General features: G+C 39.8%; 2 protein-coding genes across 2 annotated transcripts in view; one reads left to right on the forward strand and one right to left on the reverse strand.

The window, feature by feature from the left end:
• LOC139130151 (ammonium transporter Rh type B-like) overlaps positions 1-4,336 on the reverse strand; it is a 32,918-nt gene extending 28,582 nt beyond the window's left edge. The window contains exon 1 of the mRNA XM_070695883.1: positions 3,793-4,336. Within this exon, the coding sequence (XP_070551984.1) occupies positions 3,793-3,988 (196 nt within the window). The 5' untranslated portion in view covers positions 3,989-4,336. The remainder of the gene's footprint in view (positions 1-3,792) is intronic.
• Positions 4,337-9,792: 5,456 nt separating this feature from the next.
• LOC139130152 (AAC-rich mRNA clone AAC4 protein-like) lies at positions 9,793-13,128 on the forward strand. The gene is made up of 3 exons (XM_070695884.1): positions 9,793-10,269; positions 11,281-11,486; positions 11,777-13,128. Exons 1-3 carry the CDS (start codon positions 10,127-10,129, stop codon positions 11,992-11,994), a joined length of 567 nt encoding a protein of 188 aa, XP_070551985.1. The 5' UTR covers positions 9,793-10,126; the 3' UTR covers positions 11,995-13,128.
• Positions 13,129-15,697: the final 2,569 nt, after the last annotated feature.

The following is a 15,697-nucleotide window of genomic DNA, read 5'->3' on the forward strand; positions in this document are numbered from 1 at the left end:
ACATAAAAACCCTGTTTACATCTGTTGTCGCTTTAAAATTGGCCAAATGTATCCGACGACCTCGAAACATACTGGGTATATAAAGACTATACATTGATTAGAAATGGATGACAATGATGTTTGCTGGTTTTGCGTACATTGACCTCTTTGGTCTTAGGGGTCGTCGGTAAAAAAGCAGACGCGCCTTAAATTTGGTGTCACCCCCCCGAGCAAAACTCCATTGTGAGAAATTGGTTTCAGGAAAACTGTGTTGTTCACAACGTACGGAGAATGCCAATTAAACGCGCACGTTGTGCAAAATCTACACCTTAATATCAATCAACAAAGTTACGTTCACACTTTACCAACATTCCAAGTAGTCTATATTCTTCCATCAAATCAACGGATTTTTGTTTTTATTTTTTTTTTTGGGGGGGGGTTGTCGAAATCTGAGACCCATTTTTCCAATCAACGTGGAGAGAGTAATTTATGGGTGAGTACACATGTTTAAGACCACACACACCAATACGTGTCCCGTGTAATAGTTTTACTTATGCTAAGGTTTCACTTTATGATTTGTTATTTTATTTTTTTACGAACTGGGGTCTTACTCCCCCTCCCCACTACTGCGGAATATTTTTTCTAGTACATCAGCTTTTCATGATCGACGGCCCCTTATGTCACCGCTGATTCCGAGTCCCCCTATCGGTTTATTTTAATGCGGACAATCACAGCAGGGTCACGCGTGGTCTGAGATCTAGTATTAATGAATAACAGTTTGTAAATTCGATCAACCTTTAGCTGGCAATATGACACGATTTTTAAGTCATGTGACCCTGAGATAGACATTGTTTGCACAGGTTGATCCGTTCCTGCCATAGTTCTTCCGACAATGTCGCACCTCAAAAATATCCGATAGTGCCGGTTACTATCGATATTATCGTCTAGGGTTCCAAACAAGACGATATAGTATATCACAACTTTGGCTAGATCCCGACATTGTTGCACCTCGGTGGTGTCGTCCTGTATCGTCCAGGTTTAAAACCTAAATAGTAGACGATATTTTTTCTCAACTTTCGCTAGATCCCGACGATGTCGCAACCCAAAAATATCCGATAGTTTCTGATATTTGTAATGGTCACGCGAAATGGGTCTTTAGTCAAATAAAACAGACAATACGATGTTATCGATAGTATCTGATATTTTTATATGCAATATAAATAAACGATATTAGATGATAATGTTGATAGTATCCAACAATGTCCGATGTTTTGATGTCATGATTGACGTGGATCTTTCGTCAAAATATATCGCTGACACTGGATTCTATTATCGGTAGTATCCGATATTATCAGACGTTTTAGAGCTAAACTTGTCATAGGCTACATCATGATGGATCCGAAGTCAAATAAAGCAGACGATATTAGACGATATTTATCATGTGGCTTTAATACCAGACTATCGAAATGTTCTTCATTTTTATACTAGACGGTATGTATCCGATATCGTTCCTACAATGTGTGCAATGTCGCGCCTTCCTTGTAAACTGGAATTCTGAAGGACAACGCGAGATGTGTAAATAAGAACAATGCGCAAGCTCTTTACAAACACTCAAAGATATATGGATCGTACACGTCGACGGAAAGACTCCAAAAGTAACAGAAGACATGAACGTTATTCAGAGGGGGCGTGTCGGCGATTGCTGACAGTAAACATAGACAGACAGGAACAACAAACAAACCTCTTGGTATTCGATGTCAAAATACAGGCCTGTGGTTTTAGTCCTTGAATTCGAATGATCTTGTCACGCAACAGTAAATCCACGACTAATAAAGCAAAGCTGTCGTTAAAAAAATGTAACGTCCCTCTTTGCTTTGTGTGTTTAAAATGGGAGGAAATATTTTCGTTTGTCAGAGAATGGACACACTCCTGACAACTTGTGGTGATCGCTGCTCGGGAAACGGTCCTCAATGGAGAGACTGTGCTCGTATCGGGAGCATGCATGTTTTTCCCGTTTGCTTCTTGTGTAAGTGAACTGGTACAATTTTCCATCGACTTTTGCAAAGCAAATTTGCCCAATGTACACACGAAAGCGTTAATCAGATTACTATAGTCAACCAGCGGTTACGTCCGCAAGTTGTTACATGGTATTAAAAATTAATCCGTAGCACAGGGATCTGTGTACAACCTCCATGGTCTGGCTAGACTTGATCAAAAGTCTATGAATAAAATATAATATGCAGAATGCCGCGATGTAGAAGTGAAATCGTAACTGGATTTTTTTCTGACCGCCACGTACTGGAGTTATCGCCTGATTCCGAGAGAAACTTATAGTATACAGTCACCTGTAATCTAAATATGCCCATATATGGTCAAAGGGGCGTTCCTTGGTATTCAAAATGCCCATGTGGGGGCGCTGTTTTTTAAAAGCGGCCACCCGCTTAAAATCTATGATTGGTTAGACTTTCTCTTTCCATGGTAACTGTGGCAAAATTGGAACAGGTGACAGTATACCTTGAATACAGCCGATCGCGTTCACTTCACGCAAGCGCAAATCCACTGCCCAGAGGGTTCGTCACTCACAAGCCTGAAGACGGCCAAGATATATACTGCGGAATTTCAGTCAAACATTTCATTTAAAAATGTAACATTGCTGAAATGACTTTATTTTACACACTGACTTGAATCAAGTCTATTGTAGGGCAAAAAATAATGGGCTTTGGTTTTAATCCTCTTAACACTTCATGTTCGTTTGAAAAAATAGATATATAGGCCTAAAACACACGCACACCTACCGTTTGTCTGCCCACCTACTGACCACCTTACCTCCTACCTATCTACCTACATACCTACCTACCTACCTACCTCCTACCTACCTACCTACCTACCTACCTACCTACCTACCTACCTACCCACCTACCTACCTACCTACCTACCTACCTACCTACACCTACCTACCTACCTACCTACCACCTACCTACCTACCTACCTACCTACCTACCTACCTACCTACCTACCTACCTACCTACCTACCTACCTACCTACCTACCTACCTATTTACCTACTTACCCATCTACTACTATCTAAACACGCATGCGTCACTTATAATATAGTATACATCTGTGTATACGAACTACGGTTATTCAGGCGTGTTGATAGATCCGTTCACACGCTAACACTAACTAGAGATTCATTTGAATGAACGACTGTGTGTAATTGTCGAAGACAAAGGGATCAACCAACAAAAACATGAAACAATGTTACATCACGTTCACAGCTCACTACTATATTGTTATGTCGATGAAATTAAAATGCAGATGTTGTAAAATTCATATTCTCGCTGAATCCATGTGCCAACCACGAGTGTGTGGGACGCTGTTTGACTATACCATTATCATTTCATAAAACTGGGTTATGTTTGTCTTACGTTTGACAACAGTAAACGAGATATTCAAACAGATTGACACGAAGGAGACCAAAATGCCACTCTCAACGAACACCAAGTCTTTCACTTCTTTGCGTGCAACAGAAAGTGTGAATATGTGATATAATTGCTAACCTATATCGAGGTCAGCTTATAGCCACGCTTATGCACGTTCTTGATATTGAGCATTGCACGCGCAAGCCGCGTGGGTAAAAATCGATAGTAAAATCTCCAGTTTTAAATTACTGGTCGCTTGTATATTTCCATGTACATGATGTACGTGGTCCCTGGTGATGATTTGTGTAGTCTGGTTTTGAGACACGATGCGTTCTTCTCCGAAAAAAATCTTGGTTTGTTTGGGTTTTTTTTTGCAATTTATGATGACTTACTTGCGTAGTAATAGCCGAGTTGGTTGTTGGTTGGGTCATCACCTCCGTTGGCCACATCTTTGTTGTTCTGTTCCGCCGTGCCGTCAGAATGTTCGTTGTAATCTACGAATACTCCAAACAGAATCAGGAAAAGCAACTGGAAAACTAGCAAAACCAGGGCGAGCTTTCCCCTCTTCAATTTGCGGCGATCAGCCATATCCTGTAAATTTAGGGTACGCAAATAAAATTGGTAACTCCGATTATCACAGCGCGCTGACCAAGTGAGGTCGTTCACCAGATGGAACCTGTTGACTGTAAGCTGCCGATATCAGCATCCGATAGTGAATGTTGTAGTAAGATCTAGCACGAGTAGACTGTTGTCAGCTGGCGAGTTCAGTCAAATTGGATGCAAACGATGTGCCCTCCCCCTTTTCGTATTTAAATAATCCGCACGATGTCAGTGTTCAAAAGTAGTTGTGGGAGGGGCGTGACATCATCGCAAGATTTTCGCATGGGGAATACGTGATCTCTGGCGGATACTGCGCGCAGTAGCGTCAGCCCGTTTACCGCCAATTTTATCATCACGTGAGTAAACACGATTGTCTACAATGTCACAGCTATCAGAACATTGTTCCACTTTTTATTCCACTTCAAGGTCTTATCGCTGCTGACCCCGAGAAATACGAAACCTCCTACCCTCATGCATAAAATGGTTTTGCCCAATTAGTGAATACGATGATTGACCAAGAGAAAGGACAGGGGAAAATGGGCGTGTACAAGATCATGTAAAGTTCTAAAGAGTTGAGTTTCACCACAGTCCCTCCATCCGAGGGACTGTGGTTTCACAAATATATTTTCTTCACCCAAAAACATGGGCCGTCCCAATGTTGCATAGGATGTATAATCTGAGGTAGTCAGGAGGCAGCAGTCACTACCCCCCTCACCCCCCCATACCATCCCGCCGATGGGACGGCCATTGCAAGGGGTAGGGTAGCAGTTTACTGTTGTTTTCCCGTTCTTTTGTGTCTAGCTAGCACCAATATGGGTTTATTCCATCTCTAAATTTTCTACAGAACATGCATCTGATAAGCCAGAAGGAAGAATGGAAGATAAGACGCTAGCTTTGTGCAGTACAGAGGTACTAGGTGCGACAATGGGGTTTTTGGTTGGACGAAGATATAGGCTACGATGCTGTACATACCTAACAGGAGTCTACGTATTGGTTTTTAGGCCATTCAGCACGGTTTCAGTGAATTTGCAAAACTTAGCTTAAATCTTGTAATGTTTGTGTTTATAAAGCAAAAGTACTGAAAGGATACAAAAAAATTAAAGCTGCATGCTGTACCCTTCTCATGTTTGATGGCAATTCCACGATACTCGTGACACAATATTAATATACAGAACCCTCGCAAGCACACACTTCGAATTCAAATACAATATTAAAACGATTCTATTCTTTCTAATAACCAATTGACTGCGCGGCTGTAAGGTCTTGTAGAGGGCAGTTTGCCGTTTCTTGCAAACGTAGAAGTTACAAACTCGATTTCTGAGCGTTGTTAACCCAAAAAGTGCTATTACTATGGTCATATCGGATTGACCCTTGAAATCCTGATATCCTCTCTCTCTCTCTCTCTCTCTCTCTCTCTCTCTCTCTCTCTCTCTCTCTCTCTCTCTCAAACCTCACTGTGTGCATCCTCCTCTAGGCAGATTTATCTGCCTGCTCCCCGACTTTAGCTGCCTCTCCTTGTGTAATCATAGTAGTCCAAATTCAAGAAAAACACACAGTGGCATATATCTGACGTCTATTGGCATACCTACATAGACACAGACACAGGTAAAATAAATGTGTAAATAAATGTAAAATGTAAAACAATGTGTGTACACATGAATCAAAAGACAAAATCGTCTATTCATGAAATCGCTGGACTTCCGTCCTCATGTAACTTAACACGGACAGTGTTCCGTTGTATACAAAACGTCTCCTTTGTGATCGTTGTATGAATGTACCCATGATAGAATGCAATAAATTATCGATTGGTCACATTATTGTATTGATAGGTTCGGCTGTTTTGACATCCCGTCCTCTTCTGCAACGTACGACTGATCTCCTCCCACTTAGATTGCCAAGATGATGGAGCAATGTCATAGGATGGCCATGGGTGATACACATTGATGCCATAGGATGGCCATGGGTGATACACATTGATGTCATAGGATGGCCATGGGTGATACACATTGATGTCATAGGATGGCCATGGGTGATACACATTGATGCCATAGGATGGCCATGGGTGATACACATTGATGCCATAGGATGGCCATGGGTGATACACATTGATGCCATAGGATGGCCATGGGTGATACACATTGATGCCATAGGATGGCCATGGGTGATACACATTGATGCCATAGGATGGCCATGGGTGATACACATTGATGCCATAGGATGGCCATGGGTGATACACATTGATGCCATAGGATGGCCATGGGTGATACACATTGATGCCATAGGATGGCCATGGGTGATACACATAGGCGTGGATTTTACTATCCTCTTTCGCCTAGTCTACTCTTTTGACCGAGGAAATTTTGACAACTGATAAAATGAAGATTTTGGCCTCGTCTTTTTTGTCCCCTTCTTTTTTTCATAATTTCTTAGAAAATGTACGTTTTAAAAATACCATTTTCACCCTAAATGTAGACAATTTCGATTTTTGAACCCCCACCCCCGTTTTATTTAGCGGAAAATTAAGTTTATGCTTTTCCGTTCCAACTGTCAGGAGTAAACCTGTAGGCCCACGGTTGGGTGAATGCCTTATAATCGGAGCCTCCGTTGATTTCACGCACAGTGACACGCCCTCAACGTCATTGCTTTACTCACACCCTGCGCAGGACTCATGATCAAGGCAGGTTATCGAAAGCGCAGTCTGTAGATTAAGACTATACATATTATATTGTCGGTCATTTTATTCTTCAGTTGCTGACGTAGTGAAGCACATTTTTCATCTTGGCTACAAATGCTGCTTTTCCCTTGCTGCATTATACATGGGTTTTAGGAAGCAGTCAGTCACTATGGTCGGTATCGGCCGGTCAAATCCGGAGGGTTCCTCTGAAATAGAAAATTTAAGGGGTCAACCTCTTGCCACGGACCCTGAGAGTTTCAGCCTTTTCCGTCTACTACCTTATGAGCTGCTAACGAGTTATTTGGTCACGGCGATAAGCCCCCGCGTCGGTGATCGGCAGAACAAATTAATGAAGGGGAATAGGGAGGGAGTGTTTAGGGGATTAGGGAGGGAGTATTTTGAGCTTCAGGAAAGTGAGTTTTACCATTTTAAAATTCCTCTCATACTTTTATGAATATATAATAAGTGTGTTTGATCCAAATTTGAAAGTCTTTTATCGATACTGTCTGGTTTTACTCAATAGTTTACGGTCAGTCATACCGCCTTTTACACGTGCGTCAAGGAAGGACACGTTTATGAAACTGCTGGGTTAAGTAATAGGCACACACTTGACACAGGTAAGGCTTGTATGATGAGAAAAAAAGTTTAATACAAGACATTTATTGATCATATTCATAACTTATAGACGAATATTGCTCGCGAGACCCTGTGATAAGACAAGTTTTGTCACAAAATAGACAGCTCATGGTCAGTCTTTCAGATAAGACAAGTTTTGTCACTGTAGATTCATGTTATAGAAAGTGCATAGGATCGTATTGGGAGGAGCACTCTGCCTCCTCCTGGCTGAATACAAACCGACTGACTTTCAAGGTTTCATCCAATTGAATAGACTGCATTACGGTTTACAACACTTGTTCGATTCTTTTGTTGTCCCCAGTCGATAATTACATGCAGCCTTCTATATCCGAATCCTAGCGGGACATGGTTCACAGGATAGGTAGAAATGTACTATGCGGGTGGCATTTTACCGTATGTTGAAGAGACTGCACATTTTTACTTAAAAATCATTATTTCTGTAGCATAAGCTTACTATCACAATTGGTCACAAAACTAATATTTTAGAGTCATTTATCCCAAATTTATGTATTTATACAAAGCTGTTTACTAAAGAGTCGTTTATCACATTTCTAAATCCAAATTCTTATCGATAACACAGTCTTTGCAACGATCTAAACAGCCGATCGCTGTTTTGGCCTGTATAAAAGTGCGAACGCCATGAATACCACTTTGTCTGCTGAACTGGATGATAGAAAATGAGATTACTTCGATACTGAGAACTACTTGGGTACCTCTATAAACAGTCTGGAATGTTTGATTTAGCTAAAGATTAGTATTACATTATTAGATTAGTGACATTAGTATTACTACATTATCCTTTGATTAGTTTATGATACGGAGTCCCCTTTAACCCTTCTTGAGCGCTGTGGAAGTTTTCTACCGCCAAAATTTTAGTGCAAAATTTTACCAATTTTTATGAATTTTTCTGTAATTTTTTGATAATTTTGGACCAAATGGACATCACATTTCATTTGGTACAGTATTTCTTAAATTTTTGGCAAAAATCTGAGAAATATTGACTAGGGTTTATTTTATAAAGGGACAAAAATAGACTTTGGCGCTCAAAGGGTTAACCCTTTGAGCGCCAACGTCAATTTTTCTCACCTTTATAAAATAAACCCTAGTCATTTTTCTCAGATTTTGGTCAAAATTTTGATAAAAAACTGTAGCCAATAAAATATGATGTCCATTTGGTCTAAAATTATCAAAAAATGTCAGAAAAATTCATAAAAGATTGGTAAAATGTGGCAGTAAAATTTTGGTGGGAAAAATTACAGCACTCAAAGGGTTAATAATTACTCTCCAAGTTTGGTTGAAAAATTCCTCCCTTGTTGTCTTGATTCTCTTGCCTTTCTTTGGTTGGTTCAGTATCAGATATGTATAAAGAGATACGTTCAAGAAAAAAAATTGCGCCTATTTATGATTTCTCTGCCGTTATCAGAGACTAACATTATATAATTTTACACGTTATGTACTTTGAAAAGCAACCATTTGTGTTCTTATCGTTTCATTTTGTGGTTAATAAAATAGTTAGAAATTGTCTCAATACATCGGAATGACAGTTTGCCTTTCTGTCGTGGGCATCCCGTCCCACCTAGCAGACCTAATCATGGCTGGTGCCCATAGGGCACTCGCCTAAATCAAGTGTGTGTGCTCAGCGTCGATTTCTCCACAGAGTGACCTGCTGTACAGCAAAAACATTGTGGTCTGTTGAGAGTGCAGTGACGGTTTACAAAAAAATCCGCAGACAGGTTTACCTGGCAAATTATCGTTGTTTTTATGATGACATTGTACGCCGACGACAGGAGACAAATCCACCATTAGCATGAAAAGTACCTCCCAATTAACCCTTATTACACAACATAAACAAAGAATATACAAGAGAGTGAAATTATTAGTCAAAACAATTTGGTATGCAATATCTTGATGACAGGGAACACTGAGAGCTCAACGTGCAGCTACCACCTCCTATGCCATTCGGCCATAAAAGCAAAAACATTAATTATTATTATCGTCATTATTATTATTATTATTATTATTATTATTATTATTATTATTATTATTATTATTATTATTGTTGTTGTTGTTGTTGTTGTTGTTGTTATTAACGCCTTCAAAAGAAGAGAAATACAAAAACTGATACACAGACAATTTCAAAGCAAACAGGTTTTACATGGCAACGATTTATTTACGATCACTGGAATAAAGTACAACTATTTATCGTAGAAAAAATTCAGTTGCATTAAATAGGATTTAAGAAAGGACCTGAAATCCATTAACTATAACAGAAAGGTACGTTCTGATTGTCATCATGTGGTTGTATCACGCGTACTGTCGGCCTTCAACGGGTGGTCTTGTGGGACGCCACCAACGTTGACCTATTTTTAGACTTCTGTCATAAGGACAGTCTACCATTGGCTGTTGATGACGCCATCATATGTGTTACTAAATTAAGACCACTGATGTCCGTATAAAGCTCTTTTCGAACGCAATCTCTCGCAATACTGAGAAAGTGAAAAGAATAAAGAGAATGTGATAGCGCAGTCAACTTTCTAACCTGGGTTGTAGCGGCAACAATGTAGATACGATGACGGCCAAAATTAGACGAACGAGCGAACACAGGAAGTGTCATCGACGGAGTTTTAACGGGTTTCACCCAACCCGTCCGCCGAAAACACATCCTAGTTTCTACGGTGGTCTCCGACGATAACAGACGACTTAAGAACGCCGTACAAGTATACACGAGACAGCGGAATGCCTCCCCTGTCAACCTCTACATAGGTGAAAACTTCGTCGTTCGACTTCGAGAGGTTTTCAGGTTTGAGAAACACGTCATGAATATCAGTGAGGGCGGTGTGATACGGTGCGATTACGAGGCCAGACGACAGTTTACCGAGATGAACCTGTCGGAGCAAGCGAAGAGGCTATGGACAACACCTAACGCTGGGGGGAACTCTGTTGAATCTGAAGTGTTGAGGTAAATATTGAATTCACTTTTAGTCTGTTCGAAAAATTCACATGCATGAGAGCCTAGGCGCGAGGCGCACCCGATGCGACTGTCTTCATTGTACTCAAAGTTGTGGCTGATGCAATTTCCCAGCAATTGTCCTTGTAATCGATATCCCCTTTTCTTGTTTATGTATTTCGATCATTAGAGGGTGTTTTGGTTTCAGCATTAAAATGGCCTACATTTTTCCTTCTCCAGTATATCCAAGTGCATGCGTGGAAAACACATAGTTAATTCAAGCTAGGTCTGTAAACAGACATCACGAAACAACCACAGGAACTTGAACGCAGTTTTAGCTTCCATGACAACCAAATCAACTCTGTCCGAGAATGTATTCGAAGTTTTGTAAAAAAAGGGGACGATTTACTACCAACGCGACAGTCGCTGTATGACAGTGGAAATTTGCGGGAAAATTTGAGCTTAAAAAGCAATATAATAATATTTAATTGCATCTTTTTGATAATTGAATAATAATCTCGCGAAGTTTAACGCGTACGTGAAATTGTGCTTGTGGTGGATCATGAGTTTTGTATGAACATGAAATTCAACAACGTTGGGAACGGTACTTTGTTATAAAAAGTTGACAGAAAAGTACAATGTACCGTTTTTTTGAGTTGTTTATACTTTGAAGATTTGTTCGAAAAAGGTAGCTGCAACTTCTCTTCAGTTCAAGTGTTCTAGATGTATTACACTTCCCGTCTTTGCCGACTGAAATGGTCTCAATCGTGTGAATAGTTACGATACGACTTACAACACACGTGCTGCTGGTTGTAAAACGTTTGTTAGTCGAAAATGTTGACTCAATTGCAAATAAAATAATTTGTCGTCGTTGTTGTTTATCAAACCGCACCGTCTTCGAAACGCACGCCTCCACATTTTGTGATGATGGCACAGAGCTTTCTAAAGATGTACAGTCCACTTACGCTTTTATCCATGACTCGCACTGACAAAAGCTATTTCGTTTCCATTTTTTTTTGCCAGTTTTGAGCTTCTGAAGCGTTGTTTCAGAGCGTGCTTGTTGAAAACTGAAATGGAGGTTATTTACTTCCCCTACGGCGGATCCATCACTGACTACACGTGCCAGATGTTTCAGACCAAACTGGGCGTGTCCGTCACCAGGGCGATGAAGTTCAAAGGTCATTACGAGATGGAAGATGCTGAGAAACTGTTGAGAAAGAAGTTGAAAGGTAGGCTGTGATTGTCATCATGATGGTTTATCACATGTCTTAGTGCGTATCTCAGACCCAATTCATATCTATACCGCCCGTGATAGCCAGAATTTCATCGGTGGTGCTCATCACCACGGATAAATCCCCTGAGATTTGATGGTACTTTTTGTACGTAAAATGCAAAAGAGATACAGCTTATGGGACGTTAATGTTACAAGATTCTGTCAAACAACTCTGAGAAATATTTTTTACGGTAGTTGATAAGATTAATCGCAAGTTCCTAACGATCTTGTACATTTATCCCATAGGAGTAAACATGGCAAGCAGTAATTCCTTGGAAGGATGGTCCAAGCAAATCTTACATGTCTGGGCTGCGTCTTCCCACATTGCCGACACCGTGGCCGAAGCCTACCACAGACTACCAACTGACGTCGCCTCCAACACAGTGGTTTTAATCACCACGGCAAGTAGACAGTCCACTCTGTTCAGCAACACCGTGACCGACAGTACAAGGGGACGCGCCTGAATTTAGCGATCCGATTCAAGTGACCTTGGCGCTGTCCTGTGAAGGCTTTACCACCCCATGGTCGCCTGTAATATGAATCACTCGCGTCCTAGCACGTTATGTTCTCAGTCAATCGAGAAAAAAAATGGTCAGTTTTTAACAGTTCATGGTATATATTCACGGCCTTGCATGCTGTGGCGATAGTGAAATCTTTCTCATATAGCCGCCACTGGAGACGTAGACGATCAAAGAACGGCCGCAATTCGTGTATACCTGTAGCAGCTGTCATGGTTTTTGACGGCGATATGGACAGATTATAGAACTCATGACAGGCCAGTATTTTTCATGTATATAAACTTATTTTATATTCTGAAAGGGGCAAATCACATCTACACTTTAACTTATGACACTCTAAGACCACTACTCGGAATTTTGAATTGTTTGTATGTCAATACACAATATGCAGGACAATTTTCCTTTTTATTTGGGAATACACATCACTGACAACCTAGTTTAGAAGGGAACTACAACAATTTAACTTCGTAGTTACTGGTAAATAGATAAACCGAATAAATAAATGAATAAATAAATAAATAAATAAATATATGAATAATATTGCATGCAATCACGAGAAAAGAAAATGCAAACAAACTCTAAAGGCGAGAAGAACAGTCTACACAGACACGATTAACGCGATTGGAACCAATTTGGGATAATTGGATGGTGAAGTAATGTCGATTTAATCGACAAATGTAATCTCATCTGCTTTTCTTTTCACATTACACACTTGTTTTTGTGAGTAATTTTCAATATTGCAACATTCAGCCATACGGTACCTAACACTTTTGCGAAATTTGAAGAATATGAAAATCCAATTATCCCAAATTAGTTCCAATCGTGTTCACTGAGAAATAAAAGAAGTGAATGTTAAATGAGTGGTGTTTAATTTCACAGTCTTTTGCATAATTTTATCATGTCGTAAATGTATATTTATATTTATTTTACGTGTTATAGCTAAGTTGCCATTATTGTATTATGACAGTTACTACCTGTAGGCATGGCTCAAGTCATCGTCGAATCGATGGCATTTATATTTCTGAAATAGTTTATACAATAGACAGTACAAGTTTAATAAAATGTATTTTGGTAGAAGTAGATCGTCTTGCTGTGACATTGCATTGCCATTGAAGAATGGTGTGTGTGTGTGTGTGTGTGTGTGTGTGTGTGTGTGGTTGAGGTCGAGGTTCATAATAATATCAAGATAGTAATGACTTTTGGAATGACAAAGGGGCTTTTTGCGTGGCATTATCAACTTTGACTCTATACGACGACAAGTCTTTCCAAATTTCGACACAACTGGCGAGAAAGCGAAGCTGCAGGTGTCGAAGACTTCTGTTGATTTCATTTCTGTTGGAGACGAGGCAGCTAAAATATCAGATCGTTCAGTTTGTCTGTAAGCGCTTCGGTTAAATTTGATCCCTGCACTGCAAACCCCAACACACCGTTTTGATGCCCTTGTTTTTGTAATGTAAGAATAATTCCTGCTGATGTGCAGCTAGCTCGGAAGGTGATGTCTCATTGATCCACTGTCACTATTCACATCTACTTAGGGAGTCTATTGTATATAATTCAATGATAAGGGTAAGATTCAGCCCACCAATTGGATGATAGCTTGCGAGATGCAGCACAAGTTAGCCAAAGAATTTCTAAAATTTGGATTACAAGAACAAAAATTTAGACTACTCATAATGCACTGACTTTGACATGAAGTCAGTCACATGCTTAAAGTCTTGTGTTGTAAATGTATTATACGTATCGGAAGAACTTTGCCGATAGCCGGTTACGGCATAGTCTATTTCACAACTAATGACTAGATGGCTACAATACCGCCCGTTACCATTTAATCACAGTTGACATGCTTCCTCGGGTCAACTGAAATAGTATGATTTATTTCTCGGAATTGCCCTAATACTTTTGCTAATTTGGACTATTGAAATCCCGAGAAAAAGCTGCAAATACTTCTGTATTGTTTTTATTACTTTTTATCCGTCTGAGAAACTTTCATTCAGCGTCTTTCCCAGCGACCATGAATTCAATAATGGTGACTCGCAGGAGTCCAATGGAGATGACTTGATACAGTACAACAACTTCATCAGTTGAAGCATTTTACTTCCATGGTTGGAACACAGTGTTTCTGTTTCAGAGTACAAAACAAGGCAGACTCCTGGACGGTAACTGTATGAAACCACTTTGATAAAAGTTACTATCAGAATGTCGTGTAAAATGCATCGTGACGCTGGAAAAGACGACAAAATATGGAATCACAGCGGGACAAAATATTGATTATTTTGCCCATCGTGAAGTTTTATTGTGCAAGTGTTCTTTTAATTACATTTTCTTGTCCTACTCCGAAAAGTACAAATCTTTATTTAAAGAGGGTTAAACGTCCACCGAATTAAGGATACCTTGTTAGCTGTTAGCGCTATTCTACGCAAGTTACCTCTAAACTCGAGGTTCCTACAAACACGAAAGTCAACAAAACAGTAACAATAGTTAAACAACACGGTTTAGGCATGTGTGTATGTCGGTAACATTAATTTTATAAATGCAAGGAAGAAGAGGGGGAGGACGAGGACAGTAAACCAGAAGACACAGTGATAGGAGTAAGCTGGTGAAACAAAGGAAAATTCTTCAGAAAATGATGACAGTGATATTGGAAAAAGTGATGACAGTGAAGTTGCAAAGAAGTATTTCAAGTGAGGAGATCTGGTGGACAGTGCACAACATGGAAATCACGCTACAATAAAGACTAGACTGAATGACAGACACGCCCATTTTGATATTCTGTAACAGAAAAACCGGTTTGACACGTGACAAGCAGATCACACAGTTTAATGCTCCTTTATGGGTAACTTATCGCTTTTTTATCAGTATTTTTGTGTTCTGTGCATCACTTTCATTTTCTTGTTCAACTTCCAAAAGCAGGATTAAATTCCAAGTGTTTAGCTTCTCAACAAAGGCAATATGTATGCATCCACCATTGTTATTGTCAAAACTAATTCAAGTCCGGATTTGAATTAATTTGTTGACAATGACAACGGTCGTGCCTTATATGGAGACTACGTTTACCACCAATATACTGAATGTTTTAGGATTCCGTTGGGAGTAAAATAAGAAACTGGAGTTAACAACACAGAGCAAAATTCGGAGAATATATATAGCCAAAAGTTACCGATATGTCAAAGTTACGTGGTTGTGCTATTAAATTCCAACGCCACATCTTGATGGACTTGGCTACATTGATCTATTATAGGATAATTAGTTTTGACCTGGGGTTGCATTTCATAATGGACAAATTGAGAGGGGTCATATTTTGGAATGAATACTTTGAGGGAGTCAACTTTTACATTTCACCCCCCGCCTAAAATAATGAAGGCTTCCTAAGAAGATCGAACTCTCGAACAAAGCATGGAAAGTAACAGAACCAAAATATCTGACACATTTTTAAAGTTGTATTAACGACAGTAGAACTGTCTGTAATTATAACAAGCTTTGCTTTTGAAATATTTCCTGGGTTCTGAGTCTGGTGCGTGCGGTTCTGTATGTTGTTAATATAGGTAGTAAAGCGTGTCTGAAAAGTACAGGGTCAAGTTGTTGATGGCCTTTTACATAAGATAGTTTAGACAGACTTCTCAGCATTCATTTTGTAAACCCTACATATGTA

The sequence above is a fragment of the Ptychodera flava genome, chromosome 3 (assembly GCF_041260155.1).
Source record: "Ptychodera flava strain L36383 chromosome 3, AS_Pfla_20210202, whole genome shotgun sequence".
Classification (NCBI taxonomy): domain Eukaryota; kingdom Metazoa; phylum Hemichordata; class Enteropneusta; family Ptychoderidae; genus Ptychodera; species Ptychodera flava.

Excerpts from the sequence above, each read along its gene's own strand:
- LOC139130152 (XM_070695884.1), top strand. The coding sequence starts at position 10,127 with ATGAATATCAGTGAGGGCGGTGTGATACGGTGCGATTACGAGGCCAGA. Across the intron at positions 10,270-11,280 it reads GTTGAATCTGAAGTGTTGAG|TTTTGAGCTTCTGAAGCGTT; the intron begins GTAAATATTGAA and ends TTTTTTTGCCAG. Across the intron at positions 11,487-11,776 it reads GTTGAGAAAGAAGTTGAAAG|GAGTAAACATGGCAAGCAGT; the intron begins GTAGGCTGTGAT and ends TTTATCCCATAG.